The sequence below is a fragment of the Nesoenas mayeri genome, assembly GCF_963082525.1.
Source record: "Nesoenas mayeri genome assembly, chromosome: 1".
In the NCBI taxonomy this organism is placed as follows: domain Eukaryota; kingdom Metazoa; phylum Chordata; class Aves; order Columbiformes; family Columbidae; genus Nesoenas; species Nesoenas mayeri.
In genome coordinates this window covers 50,958,431-50,982,909 of record NC_137541.1, presented here as the reverse complement: position 1 = coordinate 50,982,909, position 24,479 = coordinate 50,958,431, and the positions used below count along the sequence as shown (strand labels likewise).

General features: G+C 36.0%; 1 protein-coding gene across 1 annotated transcript in view; it reads left to right on the top strand.

Annotated features, from left to right (window-relative positions):
• Positions 1–12,436, top strand: part of METTL25 (methyltransferase like 25) — a gene marked incomplete at both ends in the record, with an annotated part of 63,718 nt that extends 51,282 nt beyond the window's left edge. The window contains 3 exons of the mRNA XM_080360097.1: positions 10,016–10,090; positions 10,697–10,768; positions 12,338–12,436. Of these exons, the coding sequence (XP_080216223.1) occupies positions 10,016–10,090; positions 10,697–10,768; positions 12,338–12,436 (246 nt within the window). The remainder of the gene's footprint in view (positions 1–10,015; positions 10,091–10,696; positions 10,769–12,337) is intronic.
• Between the last annotated feature and the right edge of the window lie 12,043 nt (positions 12,437–24,479).

The window sequence follows — 24,479 nt, the reverse complement described above, 5'->3', positions numbered from 1 at the left end:
CACTCTATCAGTTTTTAGCCTTGCTTCTCTCAAGCAGCAAGAGCAATCACTCCTTCCTCTTCAGCAGAACATGTTCCAGCTCTATTTGTAGCTGCCTTGCAGGTGGATTTAAAATGAAACCTCTTTATGAGCATATTTGTTTACTGCTTAAGACAACAAGTGCTACAAATGGCATTTCCACAGCAAAAAGTCCTTGTATAAGTATTTATAGATTTCTTAAACATTCTTAAATTGCCTGGTGTCCTGTGCTTTTTGGAGTAGATTAGTAAAAGGTCTTTCATAGGACCTGGCTTTAAGGTGATTTAAGGGAGAAAGTGCTTAGAAGGCTGAGGCCTGGATGCATGTCTGGCAAACTTTGTGATCCATGACTCAGCTCAGATCCATTTCTGTGGGTGAGTGAGTGAGTGAGAGCCTCAATGGGTGGAGCTGTTGGACAAAGAGAAGCTGGCCAGGATTCATGTAAAGTGCAGTCTGGGAATAAGGAGAGAATGCTATTTAATGCCACCTCCGATTGCAGGAAGATATACACGGCTGGAAACGCTCCTGACACATCCACAAAGAAAAGCTATTAGTCACTTTGATTTCATCTCCTGCTATGTTCACACTATAGTTACTGCTATGGGCTAATAGCATGTAAGGTAGTTACTTTGTCTTAGTCAAAATACTTCATGAATCACTTAACCCTTTCAAATGTAGGCTTATGCTGGGGAGATGCGATAGCAATTTCAGAGGTAGGGTCACCTTAAGCTTTCACACACAGAGAGACCTTTCTGTGCCTGCCGGTGTGTTGTTGCAAATTTACTTGGTTTTGTTTGACTGAGCTTCTAAGTCTCCCATGACTGGTGTATTTCAGTTTGAAACAGTCTGCACATAACCTGAAGTTGCTGGGGCCCTCCCCCACCAAAAAAAAGTCATTTATTTGGCTGGTGCCCCATCTAACAGCCTGAGATGAGATCTGCAACAATAAACAGAAGGGTAATGCTCGGTTTCCACCATCTCCATTTGTTTTAACCCTGACCAGACTTCTTGAAAACAGCTGCTGCCTATTTGTCTTCTTATGATCCTGTGCTTCAGGTAGAGCATCCCAAAAAGATGTGCAGCTGCCAGGTCTCAACCGGTGGGTCAGTAAAGGGCACTGGACCCTTCTGTGAGGCATTGTTACCCATCACGGTAGCATTGACATTAATGACACAGTAAGAGAAACTCATGTCCTCTAAAAAGCTCATTTATCATCATAAGCAATTTAAACAACTTTGATATTTGATACATTATGTCTATGAATGTTCAACTCAAAATATTTCAAAGTCTTGATGTAGCTATGCAGCTAAATTTAGGTATAAGTCGTACTGTCTTGGATATTCTGCAAAGGTTAAGTATTTACAGGTATATCTAATTAAATAAGTGTCTTAGTGCTTGCTTTCTCTACAATAACAAAAAGTTTTAGGTTTGTTTATAACTAATTTTATATAGTTTTGTCTTATTTTATAAGAATCTCTGAAAATATTACATATCATTCATTTGTAAAGTAATCCTTTTCCTGTATTATGCTTACATTTTTAATATACTCAAATAAATCCAAAGGTAACTGATATACATTTGGCTTACTAGCTCAGTTTTACTCGAATTCCTCAACTACTTCCCTTTGCTACATTGACTTTGTTTTTTTGCAAACTCTAGATTATTTAATTTTGAGTGGTAGAGCTGGTAGGTAATACTGAAATCAAAATTAGTGTGAGAATATGTATATTTTTTTTGTGAATTGGTTATTTTTTGTCAGACTTTTGTTTTTCATATGTCTTTGGACATTTTTTGTATAATTAGTGTGAACAGTTGATATATGTTTCATATAGGAGTAGTGTTCTTTTAAAACAGTGAAACTTTTTAAGAAAACACAAAAGCATGCAAATTAGACTTTTTTCTTTCATCTTGATGACGCAAACACCTACAAATAGCATTAGCATACATGTAAAGCCTGAAAACTAAGTAGCTGAGCTGAGTGATCTCTCAGTGCTATAACTATCAAGTAAAAAGTAAAGTTAAAAGTCAGAGTTTTTTAAGACAATAAAAAAAATAAGTGATTCTGGTTTTTAAATAAAATAAGGCTTTATTAATTTAAAAAAATAACTGGTTTTACACTTGGAGTATAACTATGGTTGTATTACAGGTTACAATGATTTATCACTGATTTCAAACTGCAGTTTTAATATGTTTCTTTTTTATAATTGCTCAGATGTCAGAGGGAATATGAAGTAAGGAGATGCCTTCTCTTATTTTATGATGAAGCAGTTATTCACGTTAGCTAAATCTATATTTAATTTATTGAGCTCAGTCCTAAATAAATTTTCAGCAGACATAAATTATGCTGTGCTTTCTTGCATTCATTTATGTGATAACACTGCTCTTTTTTAAATTAATACAAAAATAGTTCCAATTTGCTTTGTTCAAATTCCTACTGTATTAGATGGAAACGCATTAGTTGAAGCACTGCAGAGCCAAGAACTTAAAGATGAGGCTTTCAAGGACTTCTGCTAAGAGACTGAGGTGTCCTGATTCCATAAATCCTTTGTGAAAATGAAGTGGTAAAAGTACATTTCAGATAACTTCAGTCAGTGGCTGGAAAAATATTTGGAAACACCTCTTGAGCTTCTTGGGATCTATCCCTGAGATCATATTTTCCCCCTTTCCAGACCAAACCAGGAGCCATCTGAGAAGCCTGTACAAACTTTGTAGTCCCTATGAGGAACATGCAAGTGGAACCCCTGTACCCCCATGTTGGCTCTCAGTCCAACCTGTGTCATGAGCTGTCCTGATTTTAGTCCCTAATCATGTTCTACTCATGTAATGGTGAGCAGGCTTTGAGAAGATTCCTTCCCATTTTCAAATCTATGTGTCTCATACAAAACCATGTGCAATTTATCACATTTATTTCCTAGTCTGGTCCTATACCGGCTGTGCTTCAGATGTTCTAATGTTCTTCTGATTCATTGCCCACAAGCTATGTTAAAATATGTTGAACAGAATGTTTCACATGTTTTTTCACATTTTTAAACCATATAATTAAGAGACACAGTGCTCTGTACGCATCATTGGCAAGCGATGATCTAATTAAATGAGCAGGTGAGCCTGGGCCAAGATAAAAAGCTTCTGTCCTTATGGAGCTTGTCAGGATAAGTTGCATTACAGTCTTTAGAAAGATTAACTTTTTAAAATGAGGTGTTTAGGCAGTTCCATCCTTCCTAGAAAATGCTTAATAAGGTTTCCACAGTCATGTGAGAACATTCTAAAGTGATAGACTGATTTTACTTTTTCTACCTTTAATGTGATGATTTGTTTAAATTTTTGTAGGCAAAACTAGTTTTTCATATGAATTTCTGATTTACTGACCTTACAAGATTTTGCCCAAAGCAGCGTGGCGTTCTCTAATCCCAAAGGATTAGTTGAGTGAAAAATTTCTAAGCTAAATTCCTGCACAAATATGAGCTCTTTAACTAACTGGATTTATTTTGCTTCCTAAATTCAAATGGCTTAATATGTTATTGATTTCTCATCTGTGATGTTTCTCAGTTTCTGAAAATTGAGTCTTAACTAGAGGATTACTACTGGCAAATTCATAATTTAAGTTTTAGTGTGGTACGCTATTTGAGATACCAGTGGACTAAAACAGTTTTCTTTTCAAATAGATTTCTTGAAAGAATGCTGAGTGCCACCAGAATGTTTTCTGAGAACTTGGTGGCTTTTGTGATGGTCCTTTTTTTTTTCCATTTCTGTCAGCTAAATTGCATTGAAAGAAACTGCTTTCTTGGAAGTGAGATATTATTAAGGTAGACAACACTGCTGCTACTCTGAAAAGAGTCTGACTGGCTCTTTTGCTATGACAAAATATTTAAGAGCACCTTCCCCCCTTCTTTGAAATTTATTGGTGTCTTCCAAGAGCATCATTGCACTGTGTTCTATTATGAAGTTAATAACATGCCCACTTTGACTTAATGTGTTACAACCCTCACTACTTTAATCCTCCCAAACAACAATGATTGTAGGAAGTCATCCTGGGGTAATAATGAAACAGAAAAAGATAGAACTTGTAACTGGTGATGCAATAAGATTGTGCCATGTGTCCTGTGATATCTGCATTGGATCTTCCTGAGCTTCTGTAGATCATGTAATCCATTCTGTTTCCATGGCTGCTTGAAAATTTGAATAATATCATAGTGTTAACCAATTATTAATGTGCTGAATGAGGAAAAAATACAGATATCATTTTGGTCAGTGTTTCACAGAGGACAATTCTTTACAACAACTTATTTCAATAAGACAGAGAAGAGGACATTGGGTAAAGGCAGATGTGCTTCTCTTAGCTTACCAGTGAGTGTCCCTTGACTTGTAACGTCTCCTCAGCAATTACTAGTGGAGTGTCATAAAATGCAGTTTGCAAATAAATGGAAGTAAGAGGAAGAATCTTACTGTGTGGCTTAATTTTACTGGTCTTTTAAAAAGTATTGAAAAAACACTTAAGACTGTAGAACTGTCAGTAGTGGAATTGTATAATATGTTAACGTGGGAACTAACCTGAATATATACAACTATACTGGGAACTAAAAAGGAGAATTTTGAGAGGGACTTTTAACCTGAGATTTCTTATAATCTTAATGTCTACCCTGCACCAAATTCAATGTTGATATCTTTAAGTGACAGTGAATACCTGAAACTCTTTGGTCTTTGCTAAGATTATTTCTGATTTTGATGGCTTTTATTGTGTACAGCTGTTGGGCAAACATGGAGCCAAAGCCAAAACAATACTCTGCACTTTCCCATGAATTCTAACATGGCAATTAACTGAGTCTAAACAGTCAAAAAATGAAGGCACTAAATGAATTTACACACTTAATGTATTTTACAATTGTTGAAGAGTTGACATTCTCAATGTTTTCTTGAATAGAAGGAATTCCAGCTAAAAGGTTCCTGAGTCATTTGTTTGTTAGGAAAAAACTGAATGAAGGCGCAGCTAACAGTTGTATTATAGCCTATAAAGTGTATGTGGATACTACATATATATTTTCAAGTATAATTGTTTTTCAAACAAGCACAATGCTACCCCAATTATGGTAGTGTAATATTTTAGTCTGACAAAGAATCTTAAGAGATATGACTTTTATTTCAATTAGGTATAAATAGCATAGATTGTATTCATTTGAAATGCATTTTACGCAAAGTTCTAAATAAACTTAAGTTTCTCAGTAATTCCATTATCTGTTTTACATTTACATTACATTACATTACATTACATTACATTATTTTTAACTACCTTAGTCATGGGAAAATTGTACGCAGTTTCTGCATGGTAGGGTCTCCCAAGTGTTTTGAACTGATCAAAGACACTGCTCTGCTAAAAGGGTTGCGCTGCTGATTTCTTGTACTCTTGCTAATGTTCATCATAATGCCGGTACCAGAGGAGAGACGAAACATGGAAATGTGCAGTCAGTGCAGGGCAAAGCAGTCCCATTGAGGCAGCAAAGAGGAATTATATCTGTTTAAACAGACGTGGAACAGCATCCTTGGGCTCTGTCTATCCTCTGTAGAGCATGTGCAGCATTGGACAGTAAAAGACTTCCATTCAGTGAAAATACTGTAGTCTAGGGAAAGACACAATTTTGAAACTCTCTGGAGATGTGTTAAGTGTGGTATCACTACTTGCCACACACCTTGTACCTTAATGTTTTCTTTTCATCCTATGCTCACTCCGCATGTTTGTGGGGTCACAGTCTAACCTGGGGTGTGCTCAGGCATGTAGTATCTCCTGTGCTCTCAGGCCTCTGTTGATAGTCACCTAGTGTTCACGGCAGATGAGTCTGGCCTATGGTATACTTTTAGTGCCATCTCCAGCATATGCTATATTTATAAATAAGTCAGTGGAGACCTTGCTGTCCACCAGTTCCTCTTGTTTGTCTCAGTTATTTCACAGAATCATAGAATCACAGAATCGCAGAATGTCAAGGATTGGAAGGGACCTTGAAAGATCATCTAGTCCAATCCCCCTGCCAGAGCAGGAACACCTAGATGAGGTTACACAGGAAGGTGTTCAGGTGGGTTTTGAATGTCTCCAGAGTAGGAGACTCCATAACCTCCATGAGCAGCCTGTTCCAGTGTTCTGTCACCCTCACTGAGAAGAAGTTTCTTCTCATACTTAAGTGGAACCTCCTACATTCCAGTTTGTACCCATTGCCCCTTGTCCTATCATTGGTTGTCACTGAGAAGAGCCTGGCTCCATCCTCCTGACACTCACCCTTTACATATTTATAAACATTAATGTGGTCACCCCTCAGCAACCACCTCAGTCCACAAATAAATGAGTTTGAAAAGAGGCATGTACCACCATCACAGTGCAAAGAGAGGAAATGCTTTTGTTCTCAATGCAATAAAGACCAGAAGACATTGTAGCCAAATCAGCAAAGAAATACTGGCCAAACCCTCTTTGTATGTATTGAAGGTTATTTGAATTAGTAGCATAAACTAGATCTTTGAGTGCAAAACCATTGTTAAGACAAGTGCCTGGTATATGTATTTGGGTTTTTTTTCATGCATTTTCACTCAGACCATAAGTTCATAGTATCAACATCATAAAGTAAGAATGAAGTTCAGTGCATGAGGTTTTTTAGGGTATAGAGATGCGTGGCAACCCTGCATAGTGAACAATTGCACAGACAACTCCAGTGGCCAAATGGCGCTTGCTTTGCATGTTCTTGAAAACAAACAATAATCCAGTCCTGCCTCACCTGGGAAGGGCAGCTGAAGATCGTGTTGGGTACCTTTAAAGAACTGAAGCTGCTGCAGTTTCAGAGAAAGCCAGTGGTTTAGTCTTTGTCCAGTAAATTGACCACGTAGCTAGCTACCAGTTACCCTTTTCATGACCTTTTCTATCAATGCTTTTTGGTGAATGCTTTCTCTCTTTTCCAGCTGGGCTGTTGCATTGAATTGGTTCCCCCACCAAACTTTTAACTGAGGCACAGTTTGGAATTCTGCCTAATCGATCCATGACAGCAGGATGCATTCAGTCGGAATGTGTATTAAGCAAGGACAGAGTGCAAAAGGCTCAGTACTCGAGTATGGCAACATCCAAGAGACATTTTTGACCCGGCTTTTTATTTGCCAAACATTTCACAGCTTGTTTGCTTTTAATTTGAATGTTTCACGTTGAATAATGAAAAACATAAAAGAAGGAAAAGCAGAAAGGTTTCATGATGGCATTTTTACAAATACAGGTCTTTGTATTTTAATTCCAAATAGCCTGTAATTTCAAAAATCCATTATACTAAAACCCTTTTAATTCTCCGTTGAAATGAAAAGCTTATAGGGCAGAAGTTAAATAAACTGTTTTGTTTATCTCATGACTGATATATTTTAGTTGGTTTGACTCTTTAGAGGAGAAAAGAAAAAAAACACCCACTCAGATATTTACACAGCTTTACTGAAAATAAAATAGCAACAAAACCAAGAAAGTCTTGTTAGTCCACATTAGTACTGCCAGATGAGCTACTCAACCTTGCCTCTGTAGTTGTAAAAAAGTACTTTCTAAATTAAAAAAAATATGACTGAAAGACTACAAAATTCTTTCTAACCCATCCCCTTGTTTTAAGACAGAGTGAGAATGTTGTATCATTCCTGAAAAATATTTGACAAACCTTAAAGCTGCTTGTGATGGAGACTGAAAACCTCCCCAGTCCTTAATTAACCTCAAGTACAGAAAGTTCCTTCAAGTTTTTGGCTGAATTTTTTTTGCTGCAAGGAGTTTTTATCCTTTCCACCACAGACACAGTGAACAAACTGTTCCCTGCTTCTGGGCAATAGCCTTGTAAAAACTGTTATTATGCCCACTCTCAGTTTTCCCTAATTTAGCCTGATCCCTTCTGCTTCTCTCAAGTGTTACTTCATAGGTCATGTTTTCTAGATCTCCAATCTTTCTTTCTCAGGGCTTTTTCAGACAGTTCATTTCTTTCTTTGAAATCTAATGCCCCAAAATGGATGCAGTGTCCCAGGGAGAGCTTCGCCACTGCCCAGCGGAGTTGAGGGATTGCTTCCTGTGCTTTGCAGCTGCTCTGCCGTACATGGCGCTGCATCTCCCAGACCATCATTTGATGTTCCCCATCCTGAACAGCTGATCGTTTCTGCCTGAGTGTAGTCCCTTCTGCTTTTCTGTACAGCATTTCAGGCTTCTTTTCTAAGCCATGCTCCAATTTCTGAAAATTATTTTAAGCTCCAGCAATGCCTTCCTGTAGCACATTTGCAGATTTAGTTAATGTGGTTTCTGCTCTATTGTGTGAGTTCTTAATGGAAACGCTGCATTTTGTAATGAACCTCCAGTCAGCAGGTCTTTTCAGTTGTTCAAAGGCCCATTAATAAGTACTCTCTGATTATGGCCATTCAGTTTTCACCCACTTTATGATACTTCAATCTAAACCTTGTTTCTTAAATTTGCTTATGAAATTGTTATGTGAAATGGTGTCAAAAATCTTGCTGAAATCAAAATATATTACAAGCAGTTGGTTTTTGCTGTTGCAAATCCTTTCACCCCCCTTACAAACAAAGTAGACTGACCTGCAATTTGTTCTTGGCAAATTCATATTGGCTATTACTTGTCTGCTTATCTTTTAGTGCTTTTATATTCTTCATTTGTTCCATTTTTTTCCAGCACATTGAATTTGAACTGACTGCTATATAATAAATGACATATATCTACTAGCTGTCTGACATAACATCTTTGAGAACTTTTCAGTGACAATGAGTACTAGTTCAGAGGTCATTTCATTCCCTTTTTGGCTGTCATAGGATGAAGTTCATAATACATACCTGATTTGAAAACTTATAAATTATGGAAATGTTTTCTAGTTTGTTTTCATATTCTAGGGTGAGATTTTGCTTCTTTTAAATCTTGATTAGCCACCTACTCTCAGATGATTCTTCTAATAAAAGTATGCAAAAGTGTATTAAGCACTTCAGCTTTCCTAGTCTTCTGTCAATACCATTATTTTTCTAAGTTGTGGACTAGCTCTTTCCATATCCATAACAGAGTAGCTGTACTGCAAACTCCCAATACTGCAGAAATACATCAGTGTCTTCCAGCGCTGCTCTTTCCAGCAGCCTCCATCACCAGTAATATTGCAAACCTGCTTCCCACTCCTCTGGCAGGTTTCTTAAGTGTCCAGCTCAACCATCTTCTTTAGCATCCAGGACTGTGGACAGCAGAAGAGTAGAGACACCATGACCTTAAAAAACTGGAGAATGTTGTGGTCGGGCTGCCTTGTAGAGAACATACTTTGTGAAGAACAGGAATGGCCATAGCTCTGGCTACCTGTAGTGGGGCAGTGGCCACTAAGGGCTGAAAAGGGAAGGGTTCTTGAACTGCCTCTGTATCAGATTTAACCCCAAATCAGAGCATTTGCAATCAGTGGTGGTGCTGGAAATGTTGCATCAGGTGATTGGGAAGAGGGGAACATGGAGTAGTGCAAAGTAAACAAGAAAAAGTTTTGGTTTAAAGATGGATAACTTGAGGCACAAAGGAACGAAGTATTATTTCCAGAATCTGATAGCAGGTTTTGTAATGTGAAATACCATCCGGAAGTCCTGACTGAAGCCTGTTACTCTCACACCAGAATCCACTCCACAGCTGTTTGGGTACAGGGGTGAGGAGGGGATAAGATACATGGCAAAAGAAATGAGAATGTTATCTCCACTTTACTATATAATACTAATTTAAGAATGGCTGGAGCTTTCTAAATAATGAATGAATCCAGTATTTCATGTCAGTGCAAAATGCTCTCTGAAGAACAGTTATTGTAAATCAGAACTAAGAAACTGGCATTGGAAAATTATTATAAACCGTAGGAAAGTGCTAATTTCAAAAACAAAACAGAAATTTGATTTTGTAGTGCGACTGTCAATTAGGAAAAAAATATTTCATTTTAAAGTTCTCTTGAAAATGTAACTAGAATGACTCTGATATATTTTTTTATATTCCTTGCAGATCCCAGACAGCTGTATAATGGATTACTATGAAAAATACAAGCCCAGAATGAATGAGCTTGAAGCATTTAATATGGTAAAAGTTATAGGATTAATACTATTACCTTGTATGTATGTGCGAGTCTAGAACCAAGTCCTGTTAAGTTTTATATGGAGGTGGACTGTCTTACACTGTGGTATGCAATCACAAAAACAAAGCATCTCCACCTTCCAAACTTTGGAGCGTATCCTATTCCAAAACTATATTAGGTGTCAGTAAAATAATAAAGCAAACACGTGGAAGATTCTTTTTCAAGAGGGACTATTACCCTGGAAAATGAAATGTCAGTCTCCCTTTAAACCTAGAGTGGTCTCCACGCAGTTATTTCATAAAAATTCTTTTTATTAAAATTCATTATTTCCCTCTTTAAACTTGTTCTGCTTCATATAATATCATTTTCTTGTTGGACCAAATAAATAACATAGTTTCCTGGCTTTATGGCATTCCGTGTATTTTTGATCTTTTATATAATCTGTTTTGAAGATGTCCATCCCACAGGGAAAATTGGCAAGGTGACATTTGTACAACAGAAGCACTAGCAAATGATTGACCTTCCTGGAATTGTTCTGTGGAAGTGTAGCCATTTGGAAGTGTATTGGCTGTCTTTCCCAAAATCATTATAGTATCTAATCTTTCTTTCAGCTGAAGGTTGTTCTGGCTCCCTGCATAGAAGCTTTGATACTTCTGGATCGTCTTTGCTACCTCAAGGAGCAGGTATTTTTGCATTATATTTTATGATACCTAAAGGCTACATCAGTGAAATGAGACTATTTCAGCCAATTTATTACTTTGCAGACCAAAAGTCTCTGTTGCAGAATTGTTATTCTCATCATATTTGCAAAAGTATAAGCATTCATTCTGTTTAGTATAAACATATGCCCAGCAGATGTTTTTATTTTCAGCAACGCAGCAACAGTAAAGTTTATGTTCTTTTAATTGTGTGGTAATTACTAGTCAATAGACAGTAAAAATAAATTAATTAAATATGCAACAAATCTCATTTTATACAACATATTGAGATATTTAATAATTAAAAAGAATATTTGAAATGCTAAATAAACATTGTGCTGCACATGCCAGAGCTCCCAATGAATATGTTTTAGAACATATAATTCAAGAAATGTTGAATTAGGTCCAAAATGTTTATGTTTTTTTTTTATTGTTTCTTAATTAAGATCAATTATCAGAGAGGGTGCACTTTTTCCAGCTGTATGGGTCAACTGAGGTACATTTGACTAACATACAACCTGGATATATTTTACAAGTATAGATCTGGGATATAATAATCAAATGCTACTATATTTACTCCATAATTATTGATACTACAATGTTTCTTCCAATGCTGATATTGAGCTTGGCCGGATTAACACAGAAGCAGCAGCCATACTTTCTCTGCACCAGTAAACATTTCTTTGACAAATAATAATTTGCCAGGAGGAAATGGTTGTGTCTTCCAGCTTCTGCTCTGGGCCATGGTCAAAATAAAATTTTAAAATAAGTTTTAAACCCATTCATGTGAATAACTCTGTTTTTTCCACCATAAACCTTTCATTTTAACAGTTCCATTTTATCATAAGTAAAAATTCACTTTATTCTCTGCCACAGTGCACTTGGAACAACTGAGTTGTAGTAAATGTATACTTTTGTTCTAACTTGTATTTTTACAGAAAGGCAACTTGAAATATTTAAATAATGATGTATTTTCTCAAATGCCAACCATTTATAAATCCCATAGAGATCTGTATGATTTCTGAGACAGGAGATCAGACTTGCTGCATTTAGTATTAATTTACCTTTTCTAAATGTAATATACGCATTGATGTAATCTTGTACTGGTTGATTCACAAAATGTGCTTAGGAGGAAAATATAAAAATTATAAAAGCCATATGCAACATGAAGGCCAGATCCAGCTGACCTGATTCATTTGAAAAGTCCGTTAATTAGCTTCAGTAGTAGAATGTGTTGCATAAAATGGATGAGACTTGATCCTTAATTTCTTTGCTCTAGTTCAACTGAAAAAAGCTTTACTGATAAAGAGGGTGGTAAGCTATCATTTGATAGTGCCAGAAATAATTTAATGACTTTAAAATATGTTCTGATGAGGGTGTCCTTTATTTCACAACAAACTTTCTGTGGTTTCTTTGTTAGATAAGTGTTTTTCCTGCTTTGTATTAAGGATTTTTTTTTTTCAATTTCATATTTCAAAATGTGGACCTATTACCATATCTTAGCTTTTAGGTCAAACACATTTTTATGTACTTCCATCATATATCATTTTACAGGACAACATTGCCTGGTCTGGACTTGTGAAGTTATTTGATCCCGTGAAATCCCCCAGATGCTATGCAGTTATTGCTCTGAAGAAACAGTCATGTTTTTAAGTGGAAGCAAATTGCAGATAGGTTGAAAGCTCTGAACGGATACTGCTGTTTCCTCATTTTTATTGTTATTTCTAATTGATTCCTCAAGTACACTGACTGTTTGCTTTTCAGCTGCAAAAGTAAAAAATGCCGTGCCTTTTTGAATAATGAGAAATAAATAGTGAGTTGGATCTTCTTTATAAATACCATTGCTTCATTATGTCAGTTATTAAACAATGTTGAACATCTGGCTTTATTATAAAAGTTATAACTCCTATTGTGTGATTGTTATTTTATAATAATTTTAAGTTTCTTCTTTTTTAAGCCCTTTACTATGTGTCAGTACCCTTTCTCTTCATGTTTCTAATCACAAGATTATACCTTCTCAATTTTTACCCATGTCTGGCATCAGCAGGCTCAGACTGGCCTCGCCTTTTTGTTTTCTGGATTCAGGTGGTGCATAGTCTAAACAAAAAAATAACCTGCGCTGTAAACAAGAGGCTCATAGACTAAACAGGATCTTTGTGCTTCCTGTTCTCCAAGTCATCAGGACCAGCTTATTTATACAGCAGCCTAAAAGAGCCTAGATAGGAACTACCTGCAAAGAGCAGTTTTGTATTAACCCCGTTTTCCTTCAGAGATGTTGCTGGCACAGACTTATTCGCCTGTCACTCTGAAAGAAAATATGTGTGTGCTCTAATCCAGCGAGAGATTTCCCAGTGCTTAAGAGCCAGCTGCCCTGCTGGGGTTCACTCTGTAATCCTTGGGTTTTATCAGAAAGCTATTATCTGACCCAAATGTGTTGGGTATAAATACTTTGGTACCCAAGTGAACTGAAACTTGCTAGGCACTTTCTCGTTGGCTGTACTGCATTCATGAGTGGGAATTTTATTTGTTGAGGCATTTATCCCAGTGGGTTGCCTAATTAAACTTGCAGATTTTCCATAAAACAAAACAAAAAAAAGTTTCTATTCTAAGTCTTGGTACTTTTATTAGAATTTTCCAGCATATTAAATATAATTAACTACCAGTGCACAGAAAAAAAGAAGAAAAGGACAACAAATAAATAATAACATACAGTGTTAAGAAAAGGGGAGAATTCAACTTTGGTGGGCAGGAGATGAAAATAACAGAAAATATATTCATTGAATAGTGATAGTAATAGTTATGGGAATCAGACTGAGATTCAGATGTGAGTAGGAATAAATCTTATTCTGTTTCAGTCGGCAAAATATGAGAGCTTGTGCACATGGCCTTTCAAGAAAACAGAAGTATGTTTTTAAACAAGTCACATCTTTCTTGATGTGTCCACTTGGAAGAAATACTTTTGGTTTTGGTGGTGAAAGTTCACTGCTGTCATTTTAGGACTCAGAGTCCTTATTAGCTCTATGGATCCAGATGAACTTCTCACATTTCTTTGGTCCCAGTACATTCAATCCTTAGAGCTGTTGAGCACCTGCAATACCCAAGAAAATTAAGAGAAGTTGCAGGTGCTCACAGGGTCTTTGGAGCAGAGCTAAGAAAAGAAAATGAGGCCCTTCATAGGTGCGCCTTTTTGTTATATAGGGAGTACTGAGGAAACTAACAAGCTGGTAGATTATTTTCCCGGGAGAGGAATCAAAAGAAATAAAATCCTCTCCTAACCTCTAAGCATCTGGAAGGAAAAATCCCCAATAATATCTGATATAAAAAGGCAATCTAAAGTACCTGATGTCAAAAAAGAAAAAAATGTGAACAAAAGTGCTAGATTTTATTATGTTATGTTCTGCTGAGACATGATGACTAATTATTAGTGAAATGTTAGAGTGTTGTCACCCCAATCTTATGGGCTGTTGGAATAATTTACTTGGGGATGAAATTGCCTTTTTTCATGTCACGAATTGATTCTTCTGTTTTTTCAGAATAAATATTAAAAACTGGCTAAGTATGATGTCCAAACAAAGAAAGAACAGTTTGTGACTGAAAGCAAGTGCTTAAAAGTACCCTGTTATGGCCCAGAAATATGTTTCGGCAAGCCCCACCTGGTTTATTTTGAAACCAGTCAAAATTGCATAGGGTATACAGACTCGCTAATTTCATGTGATATTTTCATGTGTGTAATGCTATCTAAATACAAAGTTAAATTCTTATTGCTATCTTAAGAGGACATTTGCAACAGTTTAGAATAACAAGCACATCTCTAGGATTAGCCCAAGTGCTTTTTCACTGATTCAAAGTAGCTTGAATAAATTTGTATTCTCCCGCTTCAGCAACTTCTCAGGCTCTTTCAGTACTTCTTTTCATGCACTTTGTAGTCTATGCAGGCAAAGACAGAGGCAATGTGCTTCTTAGAATAATAACTATCAAGATGTTTATATGATGATTTTACACTCATCAGAGTCAGTTGCTGTCTGCTCTCAAAGCTGTGTGGAAGCATTGGATGCCTGAATACCTATGAGCTATTGTTTACATAATGGAAAACTTCCTGACAGTAATCAAGATGAATAAAACTATTTTTCTTCATGGTTATTGCCAAAAGTTCTTCCATAATCTAAACCGTATCCTAAATATGATGAAGTCTTTTGATAGAAAATAATCTCGATTTTCTTTCAGTGTGACAGAGAGCTATCTATCTTGATGTGTTTCCTAAGGAATAGTGTGTATGCCTGCTTTGCCTCAGGTGTTTGCCTGAGACTGTTCCTGGCACATCTTTGCATTCTGTAGCAGATTCAGAGTGTTTTATTTATTTTCCTTAGGGCTGAAACCCACTCTTGGATGGAGGAACAAGAGTATATGCAGGGTATGTGTGCAACCTTAATATCCAAGAGTATGTTGTAACCCTAAGATCTCCAAGCCTGCTTTTGTGACAAAAAAACTTCAATTCTGCAGTTCTGATTCGTGCCTTGGAACATCACACCACAAAAACTTTTGGTGCTGTTTTAGTTTCTGGGATTTTAGTTTCACGTGCTTTTTCTGATTAAATATTAAGTATTTTTTTATTACAAACTATCTTCTTCATTGACATTATTCATAAATTTACTTTTAAAACAACAACTATGTGCTAAGAGTTACAGTGCTTTTGCAATGTCATGACGGAATTAAAATCTTGAGTCTCAAAAATCTCTACATCCCATGAAGACTTAAAATCTGCACGGGGCAAGTATGCCAAACATATTTGGCTTGGAGGCAGCTATATATCTTTTTGATGACTGGAGTATTCTTTCCTATCACTACTTATTGGTTCAGATTTACTTTTTTCCTAAGTGTGTCATATTTACAGAGATCACTAAAACTAATGGCAAGTAGTAAAATAGGACCAGCACCAAGAAAGTCTGCCTTGCTTACATGTGAAACAGCCAGCTTAGTATGCTGCTTCAGATGTCCTTTTCTCTGGGAAGCAGCTGAATACTCAGTCCTTATAAGCATCTTTAAATCTCTTTATCCTATGCATTTTATCATTTTTACCCATATATATGTCCTCCATCTTGCTGATATCCTAGTGTTCTGAAAGGAGAGGAACTAGGCTAGGCTACGAACCATGAAGAAATTTAAGTGGCAGTAATCAAACCAGAACTGAAATATGGTTGCCCAGACATTTAAATTGGACACCTGACCCTTAGATCTGTGACTTTGGCTTCCTTGGTTTCTGAGATCCATTGAAAATTTGCTATATTTCCAAGTTTTATATTTCCAAGTCCTATATTTCCTGCCAGGCAGGAGTGCAGCCTAATTCTCTGGGATCCAGCTGCAGTTCCCTCACCATGTTCATCTGAAATATAATAACCAGCTAAGTTTGGTGGCTCTATATTATTTATCTCCAAGTAACTGTAGAATAAGTTGGTTACTTTGAATTTGCTTGTGTCTGGTTGTTATCTTTGTCAATGCTATATTTCAGAGTACTCGCAGAAAAGAAGTAAAATCCTTCTGCGATTTAGGAAACCTCAGTGAAGTTGCACTGCAGTTATGCTTCTTGTTGCTTTCTCCCTTAAAGCCTTGAAATTATTTCCTGATGATCAAACAGATTAATAAGCACCAGACAGCCTGAGAGGCATAGGTTATTAAAAAATATTTTAAAAGTACAATATCTTCTCTTAAGGAGTCTTTTTTGATTCAAGAGCTCTGAGGCATTTTCTTCACAGAAATTCGAGTGCACATTATCATTAAACTCAAACATCCACGAAAACCCACCAACGTAATGAAGATTTGCCTCAAACTGTTAGAACACACTGCTGTACCCCAGTCTTTCCAGTATACACCTACATTCTCCTCAAGGCTGTCTGCACTGTCTATATCAAACCAGAGAGGAAAAGACACTTTTCTCACCATCCCAGCGATGCTGTTCATGAAATCTGCAGGGCAATGACACTCTATTCTCTGCTCTGTGTTAAAAGGCAACAGAACTTTGAGAATGGGTATGTCCAACATCCAAAGTTTTCTCCAGATATCATTATTGATTTACCAGACTTCATCAGTTCAGTCTGCTAGTTACTTCAGTCAGTACTGACTGTCATTAACATGTCTACAAAATTTTGTCCTATGGTTTATGTCCCACAGATGGACCTTTGTCATAATACATGTTTTTTACTCATCGAAAGATTAAATGACTTCAACTATTTGCTATGAGTGGGAGCTACTTCTAAATATGTTTATTTTTTTATTTTACAGTAATTTTGAGCTGTTTTATCTGAGTGGAATTCTACTATATACCGTCATTTCCTCAGAACTGTGGATTTGAAGGAAATCAGAAAATGGTTTCTAGATTGCCAGTGAAATTTAGAAGAAATGGAAATTGTATTACGTAAGTGTATTCTTGGGTAGGAAGCACAGTATATGTACAGGTTACATGATGAGGCACACTGTTGGCCAGAATTTGTTAAACTCACAAATACAAAACACATAGGCAAGATTATATGGACAAAATATCTCAAAGATTTGCAGTTACCGTAAAGTGTATAACTATACTTTATAAACTGTAGGAAGAAATTTAATTATCATATTCAATGGTTCAATGGAAATACAGGAAAGCATGAACTTTCAACAAGTTAGCGGGAGATTCAGATTTTGAACTTGCCCAACTAGCTGAAAAATTGAAACATTTTTTTAGGGTAGCAATTTGATATACTGTTCACCCAGGAAATCAAGCCACTTTCTATAATTTCTTTCCTACCTGTTTTATGGTCCATAGTTTTGGTCTATGCTTGCTCTTAAAAAAAAACATTTTATCATTAGATTATTTCTTTTCAGTCTCATACAATTACAGTCACAGAGGCTATGTATAGTAAGCAAGGACTTTCCATTTCCTTTTGTATATAACACATGCTAAGAAGATACAGGTATTTAATTTGTTTGTTTGGAATTAAAAAAGGCTGTCCAAAAGCAAAATATCACTTCTAAATTTAACTATAGTTTATCTGTGGATTTAAAAAATCTGCATGTGCAACCTCTATGTCTCTTTCTCTTTGCATGTGGGCCAATATGAACTTGCTCATGTAGATAAAGGTTTTGTCAGGGCAGCTGATATTGGGTTTCACGTGGAATTTATCAAGAAAATCAAGAAGCAGTAAATCTACTGAGCCAACAAATCGGATTGTTAGACCGAAGCTCGGATTGCCTTAGCACACAAACTGTCAACTCTTTCATGAATCACTGATGAAAAGAGCAAAGCTGTCTGCTTACTGAATAACTCAGTAGTGTCTGGAACCAAAAGAGAAAATTCCAAATAAGAAGGAGCAGTGATCACCTCTCTTGATTACGTAAACCTTCAGAAGCGATAATTAAAATGTACAGTTGTAAATCTGTGTTGTTTATTACACTTCCTATTATTAGAGTAACGAATAAAAACTGACAGCAGTAGCAGCCATGCTGTTTCTCAACTATAAATCCTAAATTCGCTTGTTAGTCTTAGAAAGGCTGAAGTCATCAAGAGGACACACAGATGTTAAAAAGTGTAGGAGCTGTATTTTAATTGGATAAACGTGCCATTTGTTAACCTTTTTATACTCAAAGGCATGGGTATCAATTCAAAGACGACAACTCACAAAATACTCGATGGACAGCATACAAACCAAGTTTAATCCATTTTAAGCTCTACAGTGTTTATTTATTGGCAAACTGTTATTAGCTTGCAAGGGTTATAAAGGTGATTTCACCAAAATTGTTTCTGTGGTGTTTCTAATTAAGAATTTTAAATAAAAGCAAAAAAAACATGTAAACCCTTACCTTCACAGGAATTTCAGTTTTAATTTGAGAGTATGAATAATGCTATGGAGTCATGTGGTGAAAATCTGTACCATTAAGATTACCCCTAGACAGATTCTTGATTTAAATAAAAAATATGTGGCCAACAACAGCTTTAGGGAAATGCTCATTTACTTTTTTTAAGAGTCACAGGTATTTTTAAAAAGTCACACTTCTGTAGTGATGGTGAACTTGTTTTTTTTAATAAATAGAGTTCAATTGAATTTATTTAGAAAAAGAAAGTATTCAAAGAAAAAAATTTGAGAAGCTCCACTTTGCTCCTGTGCTTATCTTCAAACAGTATTGCAGAAGTGAGAGAAAATGAGTGTGTCTAAGAGGTGATTTTTTTTATATCCATTCTATTGTACTATTTAATCACATGAATCAAGTTCATTGTCATCTATCTAAACAAAAGTTATTGAAATCATGAGTTATGGAGAAAAGATAATTTCCTAAATCAGACATTTAAATAGCATTGAAATTGAAATCATCACTTCTCTGAAGACAGCCGCATCCTTTGAATAACTGTATTTTGTCTGTATAGAAAAGAAGGACAATTCCAATCATTCATCATTATACAAAAAATCCGTAGATAAAACATTAGCAGATATTGATGTGAAACAATCCGTTACATACACTGATGCAGTGAAGACCTGGCTCATCTTCATTTGAGCCACTGGCAAATTTCAGCTGTTTCCATAGGAGCAGGCTTGGATACAAAAGCATTTGCTGAAGACAAACAGTGTGGATGATCAAATATCCTTTGTACAAAGACAGTTCTAAATGTACATTTGTGGAGGCAAAGAGATCGTGTGTGCTTCCCTTATCTATACGTATTGAAGATGAACAGTATAGAAATTATCGTGAACTCTGGTTCATTACTGAAATCTTCCTGACATATAGTAAGAGAAGGTTCAAATGGTTTTTATTTATTTTTTATTTCAGATAATATGTTTTTAATGCATTAAAACTCTCAGGATTTTCTTTTCTCCACTCGCTGGTCCTTTAACAGTGGGAGCACTGATTACAGAAATACATAGTTAAATGACACTTATTGTTCCTAAGTATATGTCAAGCGTCACAGTCTGTGCTTTCACTGAAGCCAACGGTAAAATTCCCATGAACTCTATTGTAACTGGTTTTATCAATAGGGAAAATAAGATTCAGCCTTAATTCTTCAAGAAGCAACATTTTTTACAGTACTTTTACAGAATATCTTTATAGCAAGATTTCACCATTAACTAATATTTCCCTTCCTTCCCTTCCTCTGTGCAGAAATTTTATAGAACATTGTAAAACAAAGGCCTGAATTTATTTAAATGGTACATTTCCCCAATTAACCACCTCTATCAGCACTTTACAGGGAGCGCATCCCTTATTCATGAACTATGTGTTAAAGAAAGTGATGCTAATTAATAACTCTTACTGCACAGACCATGAATTCAATACAGAACCTATAAATGTAGACTGTGGGACATAAATTTTGTTTCATTTTTGCAATTCCTTTAAAAATGTATTTTCAGAATGGATTTCTATGGAAAAAACCTTTTTTAAATGTGATTTTATTGAAAATATTTTCCAGCAGAACTTGAAAATTATGTAACTGGAGGCAGGATCTCAGTGAAGAATGAAAATAATATTTCAGTTTGTCAGTGGGAATAATTTTCAATTATTTTTCCTGTTTGTTATGATTTAGCATTTAGGTTTAAGGCAACATAAATTAATTAAGCATAAAGTGTATCACAATTATTCACTTTTAATGTATTATTGAAATATTGCAGTTTCACATGTTGCTGATTTATTTTTCCTTGGCAAACTGTATCTAAGTTTCTGGAAGAGCAAATCTAGGAACATTCGTGTTTTTGCGCATTAGTGTTCTACAATTTCATTGAATTAAATAGCAGTGTTGTGGTATGGTAAATAATCTAGTGCTTCTCCATTAGAACACCTGCCAAAACAAATCTGGATACATGCAAGAGAAGATTACAGTTCATAGTAAGCACTTAGTTTGTTTACCAGTTTGTCATCAGAAGTTAATGTCAACTTAATTCACTGCTTTTTAGTCAGTTAAGGTTTGAGACCAGCTTTAGATTCTGATTCACTGGCTCAGAAAAGGAAAGATAGATCTGCTTTACACCATGTAATACTGCAGTATTATTACCTTGTGTCCCAGAAGCTACATAAGCCTGTTAGTATGGTATTACCACAAATGAATTTTACGCTTTGCAGCATCACCAGCTGACTCTGGTGAAGTGCTACCCTGTTTTGGCTGTACCCCTGCATCATACAGGAGAGGAACAGGTGTGTCCTCTGAGCCTCAAGTCAAAGGCTTTAAGACAGGAGCATGTACTCCTACATTTCTACAGTCCTAAAATTACATTTGACCCTTTGAAGGCAACCGTGAAGCTGATGTGGCCCCTGCTGAAGATAAGTTTAACACCCCTGCTCTAGAGGAATAAAGAAGGAAGAGCTTTATTACTTCTGTTCTCCCCCTCCATTGCTTGTGTTATGTCTGCAAGTACTTTGGGCTAAGAGCTTTCTCTTACTAAGAGGAGTAATGAACAGATCGCACGATGCATGTGACTGATGAGCAGGTCAAGCACGACTCCTGTAGAGCTGTTTCATGTAATTACTGTCTGGGTCATGCTGCTACCAAATCCCAGGTAATTCCAGTTGTGGAAGTCGTCCTGATTTGTACCTGACTTGTGCAGTCATTGCAGCAAGTAGCCTTATCAATGCAACAGAGTGGTCGGTCATTTAGGGAACTGTTCTCATCTTCCACTGCAAACTTCTCCAAGTTATGCCTGTCCTTAAGCTCATGTTAAAGATGTTTTGGGTTTTCTGTATGTTAGCTCCAGGAATTTTTTGCCACGCGGATGTTAAGGTCCTGAAAATTGAGCATCTCACATAATCACCTGACAATGTTTTCTTTTCTATACTTTCACTATATTCATACAGGTGATTGGGTCCAGCTGGTGAGAGAATAGTTAAACACCGTAGACAGAAACACAAATGCACTATAATAAAAAATATCTGGTGATCTAAAGGCTCCCTGTCTTACTAAAATACCTTCAATTAGAACACTCCAGGTCTAAGCATCATGTCTCTTTTCCATCACTAAACTGAAAACAAAGTGTTATATCAGAAAACAATTCTTTTATTGGAACAAGTAGGTGGGATTCAGTTTGAATACATATGCTTTGGTGTATCCATTGGTAAATATGGCTCTAAGAGCCCTTACTCCAGTTTTCATTTTGGACACCGTTTCTCATTAGTTCTCCTTGCTTCCTTAATATTTTTTCTACTTACTTTGTCATGGAAGGCTGGGAAGGATATAAGCACAACTGTATATCAGCAGCAACAGCTGGAGCTCAGTATGCTAAATCCAATGTTTTTCTGTAAAGGTAAATGTATCACATTATCAAAACTAAAGTACATGCATGGACCTCTTCTAGGAGCTGAATACTATCTAAAATCTGCTAAGTTTTCACTGCAAATAATGGAAATTTTTTCATTTTCTCTAATTGTCTTTTTCTTTCCCGATAATATTGTTGCAGAACTTGCTTTGTCTTTTAGGAGAGGTGACACGCTGCTTTGCAATATAGTGGGGCATCCAATTTCAGGTCGTTCTGAGTGGTTTTTTAATTGAACTAGAGTGCTTCCCTTGAACAGCTAATTCACAGGCTTGCCAGTGAGCACTGCAATGCATATTATTGTTCCTAGATTGCCTAGAGGACATTATTAAAAAGAACCAAAAAATAAAAAAATAAACCCAATATCTGTTCAGACAGGTGAGTATTATTATGCGTGATAAATCATAAACATCCCCCTTTGTTGGCAGAAAAGCACCTTGGACGTACACTATCTGCATTATCACTGCATTTGCATTCTGACAGTCCTCTTCAAAACGAAATGTTATTTGAAGTGCCTTTCAAAAACTGACCTTCATTCTTGAAACATCTCCTTGGGGAAACTATCGTTTTCTATTAGAAATGTCATTTTAATCTTTAATATTTATCTTTCATGGACTTTTCACCTGTTCCTTATGGTTTATTTTCTTCAGTTGTGTGATAATGGAGTGTGGGAGTGAAGTACCATTTTCCAGTTGAAGTTTGCAACATATTTTTTCAAGTAATCTGAATAAGCATTCATACAGAAATCTGAAATTTGTTTTGTATTTGCTGAGAACGTCTGTGCCTATTACAAATGGTTTTAGACTTAAAAAGTTCAATGCCAATATATGCAGTCACTTCTTGCAGTTTGTATGGCCTACAAAAACAAAACAGTGATGTCCTGAGCACTATGAATTCCAGTGGTCCACTCTCCCAAAAAACAAGGAACATTATTCTAGACAGGAAGTTTTATGTATCTTCTGTTGAAAGGGATCTTAGAGGTGTTTACATTCAGTTCATGAAAATTCTGTATTTGGCTGTCAACTTAAGATGACAGGGATTTTTAGCTCTGCAATTAGTTTTTAAGAAGATGCTCTAAAATGCACACAGGTAATAAATTACTTCCCTTAACAAAACAAGCGCGCTTCAGTAAACAGTATCAGAAGTATACTACAAAACATTCTCATTTTCTGGATTGAATGTTATCTTTCTTTGTAAAAAGAATATTTTTCACTGAGTGTGTATGTGCCACGTACAACATAAAAACATTGTGACAGATTAATTGGTTCATTTGACTTTTTACTTGGTTTATGTGAATTCTGCTCCTAGGTGTAAAACACAGGAACTACTTACATCTAATTTAAACCTTATTTGAAGAGCTAAAAATCAGCCTGCAAGATGCCTACCTGATTCTGTCTCATCGCTTGGCTGCATTCCCCCTGATGTGAATCGTACTAGCAGATCATATTTATCTCTCAGATTTGTTGTCTTGAAAGATAAATTAATTTCTTCAGAGAATAACTGTTGACCTGCAGATGGTTCACAAATGGTACGGAATTATTATTTACATTTTCCACTGCTTTGTTTTCTGACGGGATAATTTCTGCAGCAAAGCAAGATCTGTTTCTGCAGACACTGGCTCATCTGCTTAGCCTCACTACTCTAGTCCTGTTTAGGTCATGAGGCACTTCATCGCAGTAAAAATATGCAGGGAATATCTTAGAGGTTCATGAGCTAGAGCAGGGATTAATGGTAGAATATGAATTATGAACTACATTTCTGGCAACTATTAGAGCATCTGATGAAAATTAGCAGTTGTAACTACTCATTTAATGAAGATCATTTATAAAAGTATTTATGGAACATGTACACAAAATAGGCAAAAACAAAGCCAAAGAAATATGTTTTAAAAATCAAATCGATAGTTAAAGTAAACATTTCTGAAACATATTTACCACAGACTTCTCTGCAAGATAAATTGGGTATGTGTAATGTATACATTTAATATTCATATTCATATAATGATCAAATTAGTATGCCATGAACCAATAACAGAGAGGCTAGGAAGGAAATTCAGATAGTTGATGCCAGAAAGAACATTGCATGATACGCAGACTGAACGTTCAAAGCAAGCACACAAAAAATAGCCAAATATGTAGTGAATCGGACATACCAGAGGATGTTTTGGAAATACAGCAACAGAAACAATGGAAACTTTTTAGACTTTGTTTAGCTAGAACAGAAAACAAAAGCAAGACCAATTTAATTAATTAATGAAAAAAAGATGTTGACCACTTGGAACATAGCAAATGTAAACCAAAATAATTGAACAGAATGGAAAGGAGAATTGTTTCCAGTTAGTGTATCTATTTTTACACATTGTATGCTCAACACACACAAAGTTTTATAAGTGATTATCTCTAATGGGAAAACTCTAAGCCAACTCGGTGGGCGTT